At 37.4% G+C, this 18,012-nt stretch overlaps 1 protein-coding gene across 3 annotated transcripts; it reads right to left on the bottom strand.

The window, feature by feature from the left end:
- Positions 1–5,223: 5,223 nt before the first annotated feature.
- On the bottom strand, positions 5,224–15,747 carry LOC145777677 (chymotrypsin-like elastase family member 1). Of its 3 annotated transcripts, none has more exons than XM_082589113.1 (11): positions 15,587–15,747; positions 14,946–14,977; positions 13,237–13,413; positions 13,026–13,105; positions 11,910–12,026; positions 11,259–11,368; positions 10,679–10,811; positions 10,240–10,387; positions 8,128–8,267; positions 5,767–5,889; positions 5,224–5,430 (listed from the first exon to the last, which is right to left on the bottom strand). In XM_082589113.1, the coding sequence occupies exons 1-11, from the start codon at positions 15,631–15,633 to the stop codon at positions 5,350–5,352; spliced, it is 1,188 nt and encodes a 395-aa protein (XP_082445239.1). In that variant the 5' UTR covers positions 15,634–15,747; the 3' UTR covers positions 5,224–5,349. The 3 variants fall into 3 exon arrangements, with proteins under 3 accessions (XP_082445239.1, XP_082445240.1, XP_082445241.1); XM_082589114.1 differs by having other exon boundaries at positions 13,026–13,102; XM_082589115.1 differs by lacking the exon at positions 11,910–12,026.
- Positions 15,748–18,012: the final 2,265 nt, after the last annotated feature.

Raw genomic sequence — 18,012 nt, 5'->3', positions numbered from 1 at the left:
CAATGAAAGTTTAGCAAAGATATCTGTCAACCGGTTCCGCAATAAAATCGTTCTCAGTTTTACAAGTAGCCCACAACAGCGTGCACCCTTTAGTCTAGACTACCTATCGACATAAAATGTCTTGCTGACATCACCTTGCGGTGGCCTTTCAATTCTAACTCCGCTGAACTGGTTTACTCTTTGCAACAACACACAGGATCGGTTACAATAGCCGGCATCTAAAATGCTGTAGCTTTAAAATAGTAGTAGTCTGAGTTATGTTGATAATACTAGTAGTCTGAGAAAATATAACTCAGACTCAGCTTGAAACCAAAAACAGAACTCAGACTACTGCTATTATCAACATAACTCAGACTACTGCCATATGATTGAAACTTCTTTTTATTTATTTTTTATTATTATTTATTGTCAGTGGTGAGTACCAGGAAGACTGGTACACAAAGGTTGCGTTACTTTCCTTATCACTTTGCACTGTAATTTACATAGTCTCCGGTATCGCATGCAGGCCATTGTATGTTTAGATGTTGCATGTGCCGTTGTGTCAATCATGTTTAACTTGAAAAATTGTTTGTTTTGATTTGAACGTACAGGTACTGTTTAGTAAAGAACGTACCGGTATGTAACCTACACTATGTAGGGCTGTAGGCCTACAGTAGCGGATTCAGACAAAAACTCTGTGAGACACAAAAGTTTCTAGAAAGAAAAATCAAATCTGTAGGATAAAACAAATAATGTAAATCCTGAAATTCAAAAAAGAAAATAAATTGGTAAGGGTCTTGTTCCCAAAACGTTTTGATAAATTTAACCTTCTTTTGATCACTTTTTGTGCAGTGTTAGGTCCAAATATAGAATTTTGATCGAAATGCACTCTTCGTATGTGCCCAAACTCATCACATTTGAAATGGATTTTTGTATTAGTTTGAATGAGGAGTTTTGGCAAAAATTAAAGCTACCTGTTAAATACTATTTTTTTCACGACCACAGAAGGATTTGAACTACTTATTTGTTCAAGGATTAGCAGTGTTTAATGTTTTTTGTAGCATTTATTTTGTTTAACTGTTGTGTAGTTTATCATTAAACATTGGAAATACAATCAAGGCACATGCTTTTTATCCTTACCGCATAACTTTACTAGTTGAGTGAGCAGTAGGTTTACTTGGAGATATTGCGATATTTTCACAGTTTTTGAGGAGCACATAAAACATATTATCTATGTCTTCAAGCCACTGTTGAAACCTTGTGTGCCCACTGCCACCGGTTGTTAATGAAATGATCAAGCAAAGCAAGCAAAAGAACTTAGCAAAACCTGACTAAGTGTCCCTCCCCTGGACCGCTATCGACTATGTGTGTTGTTTTATGACGTTACTGTGTATTTATTAAGACAAGTCGGTATAGATGTTCATTCCCAAGTTGATGAATGCAAATAAACCTTCGTACCGGCAGTTACGTGTTCGCTGCTGAATGAATTATAAATTCATGCAAGCTGCTACATGTCTATAGTAGGTAGGCAGTGGCGCCGCCAAACCTTCAACAATGGGGGGGCAAAATATTGACAATGCAAGACAGTAGCGTAGTCAGAAATTGTAAAAGGGTGGGTGTTGACGGCCGACGGGCGAAGCCCGAAGGCAACATTAAGCGGCGGGGGGGTCTGGGGGGCCTCCCCCAAAAATTTTTGAAAATTTACATTCAGTTTGGTGCATTCTGAGAGCATTTTTAACAAAATTGTGGGTATGAGTATTCCTGTAAAATGGTGCTGTCCGGTGGCATAGCAAAAGAATAAGATCATATTTTCTTCGGCATTTTTCGGAAATAAAGCTAAGTCTCTATGTTTTCTTGTTGCTAATTCCAGGCTGAGATGTTTGAATGTTTGGTATTGGAAAAACTCGCTCTTTTAATGCAGTTTCGTTTAAAATTAAGCAAATTTGTTTTAGAGACATAAGTTGATTGCTTTTTTTGCGAAATTATTACAGTTTTATTATTTATCAATTTTCCCCTTGGTTGATCCAAAAAGCGATCTTATTCCGGTAAGTCACTAACTTTTATGCTTTAAAGTCAACCCAAAGTTTAGAAAATGTAACGTCATAGAGGTCATATATCTTGATGAGTGTCAAACAAAAAGCTTTGAGACAATGAAGTTACTTTATTTCTGATATATTCAAGTTTTGTATAACGAATAGCTCTTTAGACGTTAGTCTAGATCGAACAAATGATCTCAGCAGTTACAGATGGCGTGTATCCTTGCACAGTTTGTCGTGAAATTACATCATAGGCTGAAGCTTTTCTTGCAAACAATGTATTAACATCCGTAAATTCAATTTGAAAGGTTGAAACCCCCAAACCCCCCTCCCTTGGCTACGCCACTGGTGCAAGACAGTGATATATTATTTAATTTCCCTTGTTTTCTACTGCTATTGTCTACTGCAATATAGCCTACCAAAAGTCCCACATTTTTGACATGTCTGATCTGTTGAAAAAAATAAAATTCAAAATAAATCACAGTTTGATTCCGTATGGGACTTGCAACTGCCATGGCAATATCCTCAGAAATAAAAGAATGAGAAAATAATTTTACTACAAGTGAAACGTATTTTAACGTCTAATAAATGTAGGAACATGTTGACTTTAGTTGCATTATTTCGTCATACTGAATTTATTGCATCTAAATACGTACATAATATAATTGTTCGCTCATTTTGTGTTTTAAACTTTATCGTCATTATATTGCACATGAAGTCTTCGTGGATAGGATAAAGATAACACCGATGGAGCATAATTGCAGTTTAATGGAATAAACTTAAACTAATATTAACTGGACTATAACATACCAAGCTGTTGAAAACTTGACAGGAAAGCAAAATGTGGCATCCTTAGCTTCTGAATACTCCAGCCAGAGATAGTCATTGAACCACTGGTTACTTACTATATTACTTTAGTAGACTTCGTTGAGTTAAATCTATATTATATCCTTGAAACATTGAATGGCCCACTGCTGTATGCACTGCCACTACTCAAGAACCAAGCAAGAGCCAATCTGCTGAACAGCCGGTAACAATTGCTACGTGACAGGCAGCAGGCGAAGTACGTGAATAGAATCACAAAATCGTAATAATAACAGCAGCAAGAAGAGCAAGTTTAAAATAAAAGAGAAAGCTTTTACCCCCCCCCCCCCTGCAACTTGAGTTGATTTCAGGTTGGGATCCAAATATTAAAAAAATAATAACAATATGTAATATATATAAAAAAAAATTAAAAAAGATAATGCCCAAAGCATTGAAGGGGCAGCTGCCCCGCCTGCCCCCCTCTGCCGGCGCCACTGTAGGTAGGCTATATTGGGGTGCCGTACACAGTCGTGCAGTGCGGTGGCCTTATGGCCCAGTGTGATGGCTGCTTGACCGTGTCGTACCATTTCAAACACAATACACTGAGAAGCCGATTGTTACGTCCATCCGCAACTGGACCTACATTTATTAGGTCCAGTGCTTTTTCGGTTATTTGAAATAAAAAGTGTGACAATACAAAAGCTCGACGTTTGATAGCTTAGGCTACATCAATCAGATTTTGCATTGTTGATCATAATTTGGAATGGCTAGGTTGAATCAAAGAAACCAGTAGCCTATCTTATTAACCCAACAACTCAGCCTTTTTTGGTAAGGCTTGCATTCAGAAGGAAACATTTGGAAACAGTCGGAAGCATTTAAACTTCATAGGGGCCAGTCAGTTAAACAAGGTTGAGCGCCGGCAATAACCGAAAAAGAAATAGTCATAGTTGTTATGTCATGTGAAGAAGAAGCATGAAGAAGCATTCTTCCCGGCCGTCAGCACAAGGCTGAGCACTCACTATAGTACAGCGAGCAGCAGTTGCGTTTTGCTGTCAATTCTTGCTACAAATCGGCTGCCCAGAAACTTGTTGTTATGTCACTTGTTCATTGTTATTCTATTAACAAGAACGTTATTGTTTTAATTTTGTTTCTGTTAGTGATGGGTTCCGTGACAAACGCGAAAGTAAATCAGTGGTTCCACGATAGCAAAAAGGTTGAAGGGCGCTGTTTTAGAGATACTTAAAATTATATTATTGCAACAATAGATCGTCCCTTGATCTTGTTAGGTTGACAGATTGTTACCAAGGTTGTGGAGTCGGGCAAAAAATATACAATTCAGACTCCTCAGTTCATAACTGGCCGATTTAGACTTCAGTGTTGCCAGATTTTTGATGGTTGCCAGATTTTTTTTTAAATTCTTTTCTTTTTTCATTTTTATAAATTTACTTCCACTTAAGCTGTAATCGAAATTGAAACGGCAACATTCATAAAAACTAACACTTCTATTTTCTGGTAAAGTTTTAGAGCGCAATAGTAAGAACTAAAAAAGATGTTTTGAAAAAACAATTACAAACAACAATTGTATTGTTCATCGTTTTGTATCAATCTGGAGTCGACCTTTTTGTAACGACTCCGACTCCCGATACTCCTAAATTCCTCCAACTTGACGACTCCGACTTACAACCCTGCTTGTTGCTCCATATTACTTGGTTTTTAAAAGTCTTCATATGCGGACACCCACGGCGTTTCTAACAAAAAAGTCGCCCCTTCATTGCTGAACATTCAGTTCCACGCTTGAGATAGACATGCCCGATAAATGTCATTTGCCGTTTAATAATAGTTTTTCATAATCAGGTCACCAAGTTTACACTCACTGCAGTGTTGTACTGCTGTTGTATCAGCTTTGGATTGGAGGGAAAGCACACGTTGCAATTTCAGATGTGAATTTATGATGTAATGCTTGAAGCAATACAAACCATACCTTCCGATTGTACAGTAAGCGCTCCATGTCAGATATTTAAGGTAACACAATTTTTTAAATCCAAGCTTACGGTTAGTAACCTAGCTTGCTCATAGTTGTACGAGACGTGAGAACAACCTCTCCCTGGCTCGTACACCTATGAGCTTGGCTATTATTATAAGTCAAAGCGTAATCACCTCGGTATTGTTCGTTGCAGAAGCGCACCCAAACATGGCGGCGGCTGTGTTCTTATTCAAAACATTTTTGCATTGATATGCACTGAAAACGTTTTGTTTGGTTTATGATGTGCCAGGGAGCTATTTGCAGGCTCTCAGAATATATCCGCGTTTTGCGTTACACGCGCCCCCACTTTTCAATTAATGTCGTAAACAACTGCCATTTTCTTTTTTTACACAACGTACTTTTTATACGACTAATAAAAAAAAAGGTTACATGTATTTTAATGTACAGTAAAAACAACAAGAATGGAATGTATCAGAGACACAGAGCGAGAGGCGTACATCTTATCGTTCATTCGATGAAATGGCAACAGCTCGTAGGGTCATGTTCTTATAGATTCAGCAGGTTGCGTTCCCACCGCAGGCACTCACTTCGCATCACGTTTTGTATCCAGGGAAGGAAGAAGGAAACCTGCGATCGATTGAAATAAACATGAATCAAGTGCTTGATAATTTTGTTGTGACATCATCAATATTTGGGAAAAGCATGTCACTTAGTGATGACGTCACGTGGAGGAAGGTGGTCACTTATCTTGAGAATACCATGACGACGTTGACGTCAGATATGTTTCACACTGAATGGCGTTGAGCTAATCCTATAAGCCACATGATGATAAACTTGAACTACTTTGCCCTCCACAAGAGATAAAATATCAACCTCAGCACATACTGAAACTTTCAAGTTACAATCCCTTCAATATGTCTTCCCTTCCTAACTGCTTTCTATCAATCGAAGCCGCCAACAAACCTGCATGAACAGCGTTGGATAGCCGCTGCTTCCACAACGGGATGCTCCGAAGCTTACTATTCCTTGAACTTCCCACCTCTGGGTCACATTGGACTGGCACAGCAGTGGGCCCCCGGAGTCGCCCTGTAGAGAGCACAGATTGATAAGCAACGCCATGAAAATCAAATGCCTTGTTTTATTTAACAGAAGCTATAATAAGAAATAATCCAATTAAAATAGGATAGTGTTACAATGTGATTGATTATGCAAATGTTTATCCTCAGACTGAGAAAGCTTCTTTGAGAGCTGTATATGTCAGTTTCGCATACTTGTAGGGGCTTTCAACCACTGACGCAGGTCCGGTCAGTGATATTGATAGAGTGAAGTTTCCCTTTGTTGTTTGAAAATTATTTTATCCAGTAAGTGCTGCTGATCGATAAAATGTTTCAAAAAAGTGCTGCTCATTACGCGCATAACACGAGAATTGAAAAATATTTTCTTGATCTTTCCGTTTCTTTGTTTACACAGTCGAATGTTTAACCGGCTGCACCATCATGGTGGACAGATTCCATGACGACAATAAATGAAGTTAACTCGAAATCATTATGGTGGCTGTTTGTCTCTAGATTAAGCCTCGCAACAAAAACAAACTTATCAATTGGCTTTGTTCTGTGCAAAATGTTTAGCTGAACTCAAGTGTAGGCTAAGTTGAATTCTTGCCCCATACCCAAACGGAGATTTTGAAAACTTATCTGTGTAACTCCAAAGTAACGACTATCATGGGATGTGGCTGCTTCATTTTAAAACAGTTTGATAACTTGTTTCACCCTACCCTACACCCCCACCTTCACTATCATGTCACAAGTACGTCACATATTACCTTGCCGTCTTTCCATCATTACTTTACAATATGTAGCGATGAAAAGTAAGTTATAAAAATATACCGTAGCTCAAATAAATTACAGCAAAGACTGTAATGAACAGCAATATCCTAGCATTACATGCTTTACTATTTTCTTTGGTTTCTTACTTTTTTTTACTGCAATAACGACAGCAAATAAAATTTTAATGACGATTAAAACTCTTTTTTTAATGAACTTTAAAAGTATTTGGTCGTGCAGTTTTCATAAAGGCACTAACTATCAACTGACAAAATTGACAAATGTTGCCCTTTGCATTTGACAAGAAAAGATAAATTCAATGAAAAATTTTCTCGGTAGTTTTCCAGCTTGAAATGTCGTTTTTTAGCTCTTTTGTTTGTACAAAACAATCATTGGAAAAATTGTTTGACCTTTGCTTAAGATTTAAATTTATAGCATTGAGTTAGCCTCAAGCAATATGCCAACCGTGTGACATTCACTCAATAATGCCATTGCGCAATTTGTACTTTTCGAAATGTTACAATTTTCTTAAGTGCACAAAAATTCATTGGTCTAACCTAGGGGTGGGCAAGCTTTTTGGACCACGAGCCAAAAACTTTCCAATCTTTGACAAGCGGGCCATGTGAGTATATGAAATGGACAAGAGTGTTAAGCTACAGTTTATTAACAACATTGTTCACATTATTGAACAGGTTCAAGTGTATTTCATAAACCTGTTAAAGATAAAGCGATAAACAAAACTTTCAAAAAACAAAAATTAAACAAAGTTACAATAATTGTTTAATTGGGACATAACAATAAACCATACCCTTAGATAACAAAATTTCAATAAGATGGAATGATTGTATGTGCATTAGAAAAAATAGTAATGAATTGGGTTAAAGCATTTGTTTCCGCCAATATCAGGCGGCCAGATTAAATAACTCAACGGGTCGGATTTGCCCGCGGGCCGTAGTTTGCCCATGTCTGGTATAACCCTTATAGAGAGCACTATGTAGACATAACGAATTTCTTAAAATGTCTGGACATTGAGCCAAATAATTATTTCCCAGGTTATTTAAGTGCTGAAAAACGGTTGAATTATTCATGGGCTACAGTATTTAAAGTCACTTGAAAATATTGCACATTAAAGGTCACTCATAAACAAAAAGTGACTGTAAGAAGGATGTGGTACACTGAAAGCTTGAGACACTATTTAGTAAGTCGCAACATTTACAAGCGTACTCTTTTAGCAATTAGACCTACTTGATTATAAAACAAAATGATAAAAACTAGGCTACATTATAAATTATATTTATGCTCAACGATAATGAAGCGTAGACTTGGTTAGCTTAGTGCAAACAAGTCTCCTCGGTGTGACAACAGGTCTGAAAACGTTACTTTATATAACTTTAACTGCCAACGTTCTGCCACCAAACTGTTTTAACATGAAGAGAGGCCTTTTCTGAAGCCAATCAATTATTTTGTAATTCTGTTTGTCGTCGGTAGTTGGTGAGTTTACCTGGCAAGCGTCTTCATTCGGCCGACCGCCAGCGCACAATATCATGTTCGTGTTCGGGAAGGTATAGGCGTATTTACACACATCGTTGTGCACCACTTCAATGGAGAGTTCTTTTAGCTCATTGTTTGAAGGTCCAATACCTAAATGTTTACAAGGACACGCAATTAAGCCAAATTAAGCAGTTTAAAGTATAAAAGGGACCGGGGCCAATGTCATAGCCGAGCTAATCAATTGATTAACATACCGTATAATAATTGTAAAAACCTTTATTTTTAGAATCGGAAAGCTTTGAGAGCTTAATCCTGGCAGTTTCGCATGCTTATAGAAGCTTTGCAACACTGACGCAGACCCGGTCACCGAGATTGACAGAATAAAGTTTAATGTTTGATACAAATAGTTGCAACTATAATCTTTCTCTTTAATTTATTTTTAAACTTTTTTTGCATTTTTATCACTTTGGCGACCTTTTCAGTGAAATGATAATTGCACTTGAATCGCCAGAAAATTATTTTACTGGTAACTTGTAAAATTTTTGGACATTTTACTTGAAACTAGAATTGGTAGATCAAAGTTTATTTCAACAGAAGTACTATGTCTGTATTTTATTATGTTTAATTATATCTCTATTTTTATTTTTCTGATTCCGCATGGTCACACTGAGCCGGATTCCTGCAGTTTTTACCTTGCTGAGTTTTTTATGACATCACACACAACTAAGTTTTTGAATGCGATACTCTCAAAGTAAAAACTTCGGAAAACTTGTCACTTTTTGAACTTTTTTGGTGTTAAATCGCCTTTGTTGCCCTCGCAAGTGAAATTGTAGGTCTATTTTACAATCGACAAAATAAAAGTTTCATTTATATATTTTTTTCTAGGTTTGGCGGCCGTGCATTTTTAAGATAGTATTTTCCAAACGATGCATATGTTAAACCTTTCGGTTTTGTCATCTTTATGCAAAAGCTATGCAAAAAAGAGACAGAAATGTTTTCACATTTAATTTTCTTTTATACTCAGATCCTAACCGAAGTCGGCTATAGAGTTTAGTTTCTTTAGCGCCGCCATTCCAAATATTTTAAATATCTAAAATTGGGGCAAAGAAAGCAAACACTTATTGGAATTGACAAAACAAAGTCGAGAACAAAGTTGAATGATTTTTATATACGTGATTATCATACCTCAACATAAAGTATATACGGAAGTTGACTTATTTATTATGACCGACATAGAAAACTTTTTAAATCATGAAATGGCAACACTGACTAAATTAGATTGAAACTTCAAATTGGCTTTTCTTGGACATATATCATATTAGCAGTGGCTTAATGTTAGTCATTGCCATTAATTACTTTGTATAGTATGAGCTCTAAAAAATGTTTTTTATCTAGTATGTAAACTTCAATTTTAAAATGATATTGATCTTATTGTTCTTCAAGATCACCAAAGTAAAAGTGATCTTCAAGATCCCGATCAGGCCCATCTCTGCCTACTGCAATGGTTGGATGGTTGGTTTTGAATCTTTATCCTCGGACTGGCAAGCTTTGGTTGGTTATTTCTGGTAGTTTTACATACTTCTAGAGGCTGTTGACGCAGGGCCGGTTAACAAGATTGGCAGAGTGAAGTTTTACGATTGTTGAAGTCTTGTTGCTGGGAAGTTATTCCATCCATTAAATGCCGCTGAATGGAGAGCAGTTCTGAAATGCGTTGCTCAAGCGCACGTTCCGAGAGTCGAACCAGCGCCGCGTGATCTTGAGCCGGGTGCGTAACCACTGAGCTAAAGGGGCGGACGGTTCGACTCTGCCTGATAATGGTGCCTGAGGAGTGAACCTCAAGATCTTTTGATGGAGAAGTTAACTGACGACGAATACACTGCCATCGAATACTTCATTCGTTATGTTTCAACAAAAACCTATTTTGACAAGACTACCTTTCGTTAAATATGTTTCATTTTTGTTAATAAACAAATCCCTCTACTATGATTAAAACTGAATAGCCCGCTATGGAATATCTACCAGCATCAGGGTAATTAAGTGGTGGCCTACTTGTGATCACACGAAAGCTGGCTAACTTTTAAACTAAAAATAAAATCGGAAATATGTGGAAAATTATTCAAACCGTTGGTGCTTCCCCAGCCGATGACGCGACAATAGGTTCTGTCTTGAACAGGAAGGCTGTGATAATCTGGAAGGCACGCGGGCGCCACTAAGTGATTAAATTCAAGTGAAGCATCTAGCCGTATGAGGGCCACATCGTATGTTTTCCGCTGAAATAGAAACAAATGATCGCATGTTGGTTGGGTGGGCTTATTGGGCTGTGTAAAGTGAGACAGATTTTTATAAAACATCTTAACAACGTCTTGCAGTGGGCTCAGTGTCTCAACGCGTTTCATTGTTTCGAGTCTCTTCGTTATACCTGGGGTTCGATTCTTAGGACAAAATTCGTAAACATTATTACCTACCCATAGCAATTTCTATAGGCTCATCAGAAAAAAAACACACGATGAAGTCATAACATGAATCGACACTTTTGGAGATATAGTTGTACGATATCTCACCTCGATGTCGTACCAAGGATGAATAACCACGTGGTATCCGGTGAGGGGAACCACCGTTACATTCTCGTTACTTCCGTTTCTTGAGTGATAACCAAACCTCATTTCCATTTGATAAGGTTCGTCTTGGAGGAAACTGAAGGAAGAGGTAGATGATAACAACTAAAGTTGAAAAGATTGATGAATCATTATCACATTCCTGCTGTAAGGAAGTCACCATAGCTCAGTTGGTGAAGCGCCCGACTATATGAGCAAAGAAATCTCAAGATCAAGTGGCGCTGGTTCGAATCTTGAGGTGTGCTAGAGCAACGCCTTCTAAGGACTGCTTTTCATTCAGGGGCACTTAGTAGATGGAATAATTTACAGACACCAACACTTCAACGATCGGAAACTTCACTCTGTCAATCTCGGGAGCGTGCTTGCGTCGGTGGTTCAAAGCCCTTACAAGTATGAGAAACTGCCAGGATTAAGCTCTTAAACAAGCTTTCTTAGTCCGAGGATGAAGTTTCGATCACATGATACGGCAACTTTTGTCATTGATCTACCAAGACAATTATCATTCTGGATCCTATCACAAGCTTACTTGTATCGAAGAGTGGTGAGGTTGAAGAAGCAGTGAGCAGCAGTCAAGACCCATCGTTTACATATTACAGTCGCACCACATTCTAGTTTGTTCCTCGACCAAATCGACACCTAAACAAGGTCAAGGATACTGTTTGTAGTATTTGCTGCATCACTCATAATATTGGAAAATGCTTAACAGACGTAATCTCTTGTATTGTCTTTATCAAAAGGTTTGTTCTTTTAAATTGCAGCCAGAGGGTAGCTAGGCTATAGGTTGATATCTTATTGTTCTTGCATAGGTGACCTGGTGGCTAGGTGCAGACACATAACCACAATAGACTTTTCGATTACTCCACTACAGAAATATGGCAGGTCTGAAACGTAAAATCTACAAAAATCATTATTTTATCTTACATTTATTATCTTTCTTTTTATACATCTTATTATTTATTCTTCTTTCAATAAAGTCATAGAAAGTGCAAAATGAAAGTTGATGGAATGTTGGAATGTGTCGAGTGTAAGAAAATTTAGAGAGGAATCAAAAAAGCAGTGCCAAGGTAAGTGTGGATAGATGAAAACATGAAGACTACGTTGGTACAAAAGTAGGTGTGCATTGTGTATCAAAAAATGCAAAGTTCATATTACTATCTTGTAGGTTAACGATAAGCACCTGCCAAGGCCACGAATTCGCTCTAGCGTGTTGACCTCCGAGAATTTTTTTGATTAAAGTTGGTCTTTGACCACAAGACGTCGCACTGGCGTTACACATCCACGGGCAGACCCGCTCCTGTTGTGCAAAACAATACTTCAATTTATCGTCGTTTTAGCCTCTGAGTGTGATACTTCAAGCTTTCCCTCCTCAAGTTGTTGACATGTTCTTGACCTGGACCAAGAGGTGACGAGGAAGCAACCAAACTTGGGTGTTTTATTTACAAACTTCCAACAATAAATAATCAGATGAACACACTGAACAAGTGCCCCACCGCCACCGGTACCTTGTTAGTGCCACATTGGGTCCTTAGGTTGATCCCTGCTTTTACACTGTCCACAGTTATTTCAATAGTGGCCCATTGGTTATTTAGAGTTAAAAATGCTAAAAACTTATAAACATTAATAATGTAAATATTTTCTTTGAATTATTATTCAGAAAAAGTAATTTTGTCTCATTGGTTTTTAATCTCTCCCTACACTCGTTGAGAGTATCGTTTGTATTTGAAGGCCACACTTGAGGGAACAAATTATTTATCAATAATCGTACAATCAGTAGCGTTGATAGGGGACTCAGGGGGTATTTTTATACCCGGATTATTATTGCAGCCAAAAGTTTTTTCAGGGGCAGAAAATGAAGAAAACACAGCTTAATAATTTTGGTCTTAGTGTTCTTTAGAAGCGTCTTGCTTGAGGGGGTGACATCTTAAAGGTTTCGGGCCCAAACTGTAGTAACGTTTGCATTCACACTTTAAAACTATAAAGCGGTCGTTTTATATTATGCTGTTGATGAAAACATTATATTTTTGGTTTAAATTTCGAGCATAGTTTGTGAAGTGATGCAAACAATGAAAACCGCTGAAATGAAAATATGAGTCGTTTGAAGAATTTCACACAACCCAATCTGCAATGTATAATTTCCTTCTGAACAATTGAGAAACATTTCCAGATTATTGTATGTGGACAAAGGTTTGCTCAATAAAAATGCTCTTCTTGTGAAGCAAAGTGAATGAAAAACCTGTTTGAAAGCAAACACTATTCCACATCTTATAACATCTGAAGTTGTTATGTTTCTTACTGTCACGTCCATGGATGATGATTGGTTTGTTGTTGTGGAAGGGAGGGTTTCATCGGTTGTGCTATTTTGCCCATTGGCTGCTGAAAATAATTGAACATTGCGGTGAGTTTCAGTTTGAACTGTCAGACAGCAATTCCCTATCTTCACAAGACCTTTTGAAACCGATGCAAAATATCTCAAGCGGCTGTGCCCTTTATTGAAAAGTACTCACTTGAGATCGCACAAGACATCTTTATGCAAGGCAGCTTCTGTATCCTTTCCCCCGGGCAGTATCTATCTACCAAGGCATGTATCAGCCTCGCCCTGCAAGCGCGAGATCGTAAGTGGACCCCCCTTCCACAGGTGACCGGGCACGGGGTCCAGCGGGACCAGCTCCGCCAACCAAACCCTGAAAACAAGATACACTTCAAACTTTTCTGCATTGTTTTGGTTTCAATAAACAATTTGGCATTTGTTAAAAACGTCGAAAATTTTGTAAAATACACGTTCGCCAACCAAATGTAAGGTGATGTGCAAAAATGTTGAAAAAAATTAAACATAAGAGCAAAATGGTTGGAACTCCTGGTCTATCTATTCAAAAAATGAAGAGCCCAAAACGTAGATACTGAACATGTTCACCAAACGTTTCAAAAACTCAACTGTCTTCATCTTCAGTGCTAATAGGCTAAATGAAAAGATAGCATCATAATGAAATTACATATAAATTTAAACAGTTTTGAAAAAAGGCCTGCTGTGGGTTGTTTTAAACCAACACACGCATATTGTACAATAAATCCCGAATTTACAAAAGTCAAAAATTTGTTTTGTTAGACCCACTGTGTTGAAATTCAAGTCCATTCTAGTGTTTGTACCAAATCAACCAATACAATGGCAGACAGACAGCTGTAGAAAAAATCAATAAAGCATGACGTGTTTGTGGAGGACGTGTAGGTGGCTGTATATAAGAGAAACCTCTTATTTTAAACAAATCCTCTGAAGTGAAACAAACTTTTAAAAAGGTGTTATTATTTCATTCAAATCATTGCCATGCTCCTTTAATAAAGGTACAGTGAAGTATTTGATAAACTTTAACCTTGGTCATTAATAGAAATACAATCAATGCAATCACTTCATCACATGTCACCTTTGAGACATGTGGTTTCAGCGCACAATAGCCATAGAACAAAACTAGAAATTATCTTCAATCGTTTCTCTAAATTACCGCTTTGAGGAGACAAAGATCTTGGCAAAGTACAGTTAATGTTGGCTTACAACTGCTTGTAATTAAAGTATTAACAACAAATGGTGATGTAATTACGCAGCAAAATAAGTAGCAACGAAACCGCATTGTCACCAATTTGCCTAAGTAAATATATCTAAGACAAGCTAAGGTGTCAGTTAGCATGGATCAGCTGAAGTGGCCCTGAAACTTTAGTGGATTAACCTTTCTTTGTATCTCGCGCCGTTTCCAGGATTTGAAAGTTTTCACTAAAAATATGTTTGACGTAAATCGCAAAGCTAAACATAGAAATAAATTACCAGGTGGATACTAAGATTCCACGCAGGGAAAAGTCATGTCTTCAACTATCTATTGTGTTGATTATCAATTATTTAGATCTTTATCTCACGTGGGAAATCTATTAAATGTTTGACTAAAAAGCCATAATGTTTGTTACTTAAAGTATTAATTTGCACGCACGGTTTGCAAATAAGCGATGGAAAGAGTAACGGACAGTCTACATAATAATAATAATTTATTTCACATCAGTTGGGTGGAAAATAGCGTCAATAAAAAGTCTTTTATAATTGGCGATTTTCAGCCAACTGTTACAGTTTTTTCGGGCTGTGCTTTGTAAAATGAACCTTTTGCATGAAAGTCTCTGCAGGTCTATACGTTTTACATACCATACTAATACCAAAGTGAAATTATGAAACACTTACTTCTTGGTTGTGGTGTGGCAAAACTCGACAGCCTGAAATAAACAAGACACGATAGTAATGTGCACGGTGTGTTGGTCAGTTGGTTGTGAAAATCTTAATCCTAGAACTAAAAAAGCTTCCTTGATAGCTTAATCCTGGTAATTTCGCATAGGCTACTTGTAGGGGTTTTAAACCACTGACGCAAGCCCTGTCACTGAGATTGACAGTGGCGTTTCCACTTGTCTGTAAATTATTCCATAAGTATTCGTCGGTTGCATTGCCGAGTAGTGAGCCCTGGGACGACGTTGGAAAGGGCGCCGGTTTGACACCGCTCAAGAGCATGCGACCGTGGGGATGCTATAGGGATGGAGAAAGTCAGCGGCAGCAGCGGATCGATAAAACGATTTGAAGGCACAACAGTTTGTTCCAAAATAAGTAAGTTAGTACAGAAAAGAATAAAGGAGAAAAATAGTCGAACAAAATGGGGCTGAAGTTTAACCAAGGACCAAGGGAGCATTTGCTTTATCTGAGTTAGCCAGAGTGACGTTTTCTCTGGTTATTGAAGTGTCATTGTCTGTGAGCTATCGAGGCAAACTTTAAAATAAAATATCTTTGTGCTGCCTTGTTTTATATCAGTTTGTAAATATTTTGGCAAAGCTTACCATGTAAACGATGCAATAGTGGCCACCAGCACAATCATTGTATTCATGTTGCCAACTTGAAAGTCTGTGGGGAAGTGGCTTGACAGTCTTCTGCTGTGGATGAAATTTACTTAATTGCCTTTAGACAAGAATCGTTGAAAATTCCTATTTTGAGAAGAAGATTTTCGTCTAGACAAAAATAATAGATTCAACCAACCAATAAGCAAAAACAATGAATTTCTTCATTAACTATATTTTACATCGCGAATCCGGTGAAACAACAGCGTTTTGTGTTGTCTACTGGACTAATATATCATATGATAAATTAATTTTGAGATGGGTCAAAAGTTTTATTTAAATATTTTTCTATACTCTAATAAAAAATGATTCCATTGTTATGGTACAAAATTAAATTATTTTTTATCTTTTTGTTCTTGCTCGCAACAAAACGCCTTTCTGAGACGCAGACAATGCATACTGAAGCCACAAAAAACTAATTATAATCCTTCTCTTTATCAGTACCTGCTTCTAACGCAGCTGGGAAACATGCACGCAGCTGGGAAAAATTGATCAACGTTGAAAAGATATTGCGCATCTTTTTCAACTGAGTGTGGTTGTCTGCGACGAGTGTTTATATAGCAGCGCCAATTCAAAATAATGCCGCACCATCACATGAAGCTTCCATAAATTAAAGCAAAACTGCAGGCTAGCTATCCGAGAAGTCACAATCCGCAGAATTGGATCAATTAATGTCGCTCAGAGATTTCCTTGGAAAGAAATGACAGTTTTATGAAATAAAATTGAAAATGTTTTAAGATGTTACTTGGAAATATTGTTGAAACTAAAGTGTTGGGTGACTAATCACCGCATGTGGTTTGCTGTATGTGCGGTGGGCAGTGGTGGAATTAGGTACAGTATACGATAATGCCCTTCTAGACCTTATTTGTAATACCTCAAGTTGTTTACCTGTTTTTAGTTTTTTTTTTAGATGTTTTTAGATGAGATACAATCAGTGAGAATGGGTTCGATGCTCTGTCAGGCCGCCATACCTTCTTCTTCTTCTTCAATTGCCTTACCTAAACCAGGCATCGACGGCCTCAGATGAATAATTAGACCAAATGTTCCTATTATATGTTGCATGGATGATTGTTTCTGTTTTGTCGTTAAATTGTTCCAGATGTGTTTGTCGATACTTTTTAAAAGTGGTACTGAATCTTATTCCTGCTCAGCAATGGAATGAATTCTGGTAATAATGTACTCAGTTGCGCGTCTATATGCACTGACACTGTCTGCTTTGTAAAGTGCAAAAAGCAAGTTCATTCAGTTCCCATAACCTACCTTCCGTTCATTTGTTCCACTGTATCTTGGTAAACATATTATTCTGTGGCAGACACACTGCAACTTTTCTGATTACATCGATTCCCATCTATCGGCAGGAAGTATATATTCTTACCAAATTTTACATTGGATATTGGACGAAAGTTTAATTTTACAAAAACAAATTTTATTTTACTTAACCTGCGATCTAAGTCTATGTAAACAGTATTTGTATGAATTAAAAATACAATGATAAGGCTATTACCAGGCTATAAAAAAATAATATGAATGCATGAAAATACTGGCGTTAAAGAATGCAAGTAATATTTACAGAAGCATGTCGGTCCGGCAATACCTCTTCGTTATTGCAAGCATGAGCTGTTTAGACAACACAGGCTTATAAAACATGTTTTATTGAACTTTTATACAAGAAACACCCACAAGAAGTTGTATATCACAGGGTTGGATTATAGTTTTTTGGCCCGAGCAACTGTACAAACTCATTGTTTGTTAAGTCTTACAAAAAAACTCCTCTTCCATGTAGGTCGACCTTACTCATCCAGTTTGTACAAACTCATTTACACAAATTTCCGGTAGTATTCACCAATATTTAAGTTCTGATTACTAAAGTGGTTCCCCCATTCACCTTCGCTTCAAGGTGCACCCCAGCCTAAGACATATGTGACGTTATTAGCTTTTCTATCCAACTCCGTTCACGTCCTTTTAACCTTTGCCAATTGTCCTGGGAAGAAGTTAGACATGAGCTCTTTATAGAAATAATCATCTTACACGTCCACATGACCTTTCGATACACAGAAAATGTTGATTTTGTTTAAAAAATCTCCATGTCCTTGTATCATACGTAACTATACAAAATGAGTCAAAAAATATTCCAACTTTGTGTGCCAAAAGTTTGACGTGCACAAAACATTTGATTTTGTTAACTTTAAACTGACTACCACTTGCCACACCTTCTGAATGCTCACAATCTCAACATTTTTTCATTAAATGCGATTTAATCTGGAAACTACGAACAGCCAGCTAAAAGAAAGTTGTCCTTATGCAACCTCCTCAGCGACACTAAGCCAGGAAAAATTGTTTACCTTATCCCAAACATATCGCCAACGTTT

This window comes from Aplidium turbinatum, chromosome 9 (assembly GCF_918807975.1).
Source record: "Aplidium turbinatum chromosome 9, kaAplTurb1.1, whole genome shotgun sequence".
Taxonomy (NCBI): Eukaryota; Metazoa; Chordata; class Ascidiacea; order Aplousobranchia; family Polyclinidae; genus Aplidium; species Aplidium turbinatum.
The sequence above is the reverse complement of the archived record's forward strand: the minus strand, read 5'-3'. Positions and strand labels throughout refer to the sequence as shown.

Bases quoted from the DNA above. Each gene is read 5' to 3' on its own strand.
- LOC145777677 (XM_082589113.1), bottom strand. From the start codon at position 15,633: ATGAATACAATGATTGTGCTGGTGGCCACTATTGCATCGTTTACATG. The intron at 13,414-14,945 runs GTAAGTGTTTCA...TCTTGTTTTCAG, and splicing joins TGCCACACCACAACCAAGAA to GGTTTGGTTGGCGGAGCTGG. The intron at 5,890-8,127 runs GTAAACTCACCA...TGCTCTCTACAG, and splicing joins CGAATGAAGACGCTTGCCAG to GGCGACTCCGGGGGCCCACT.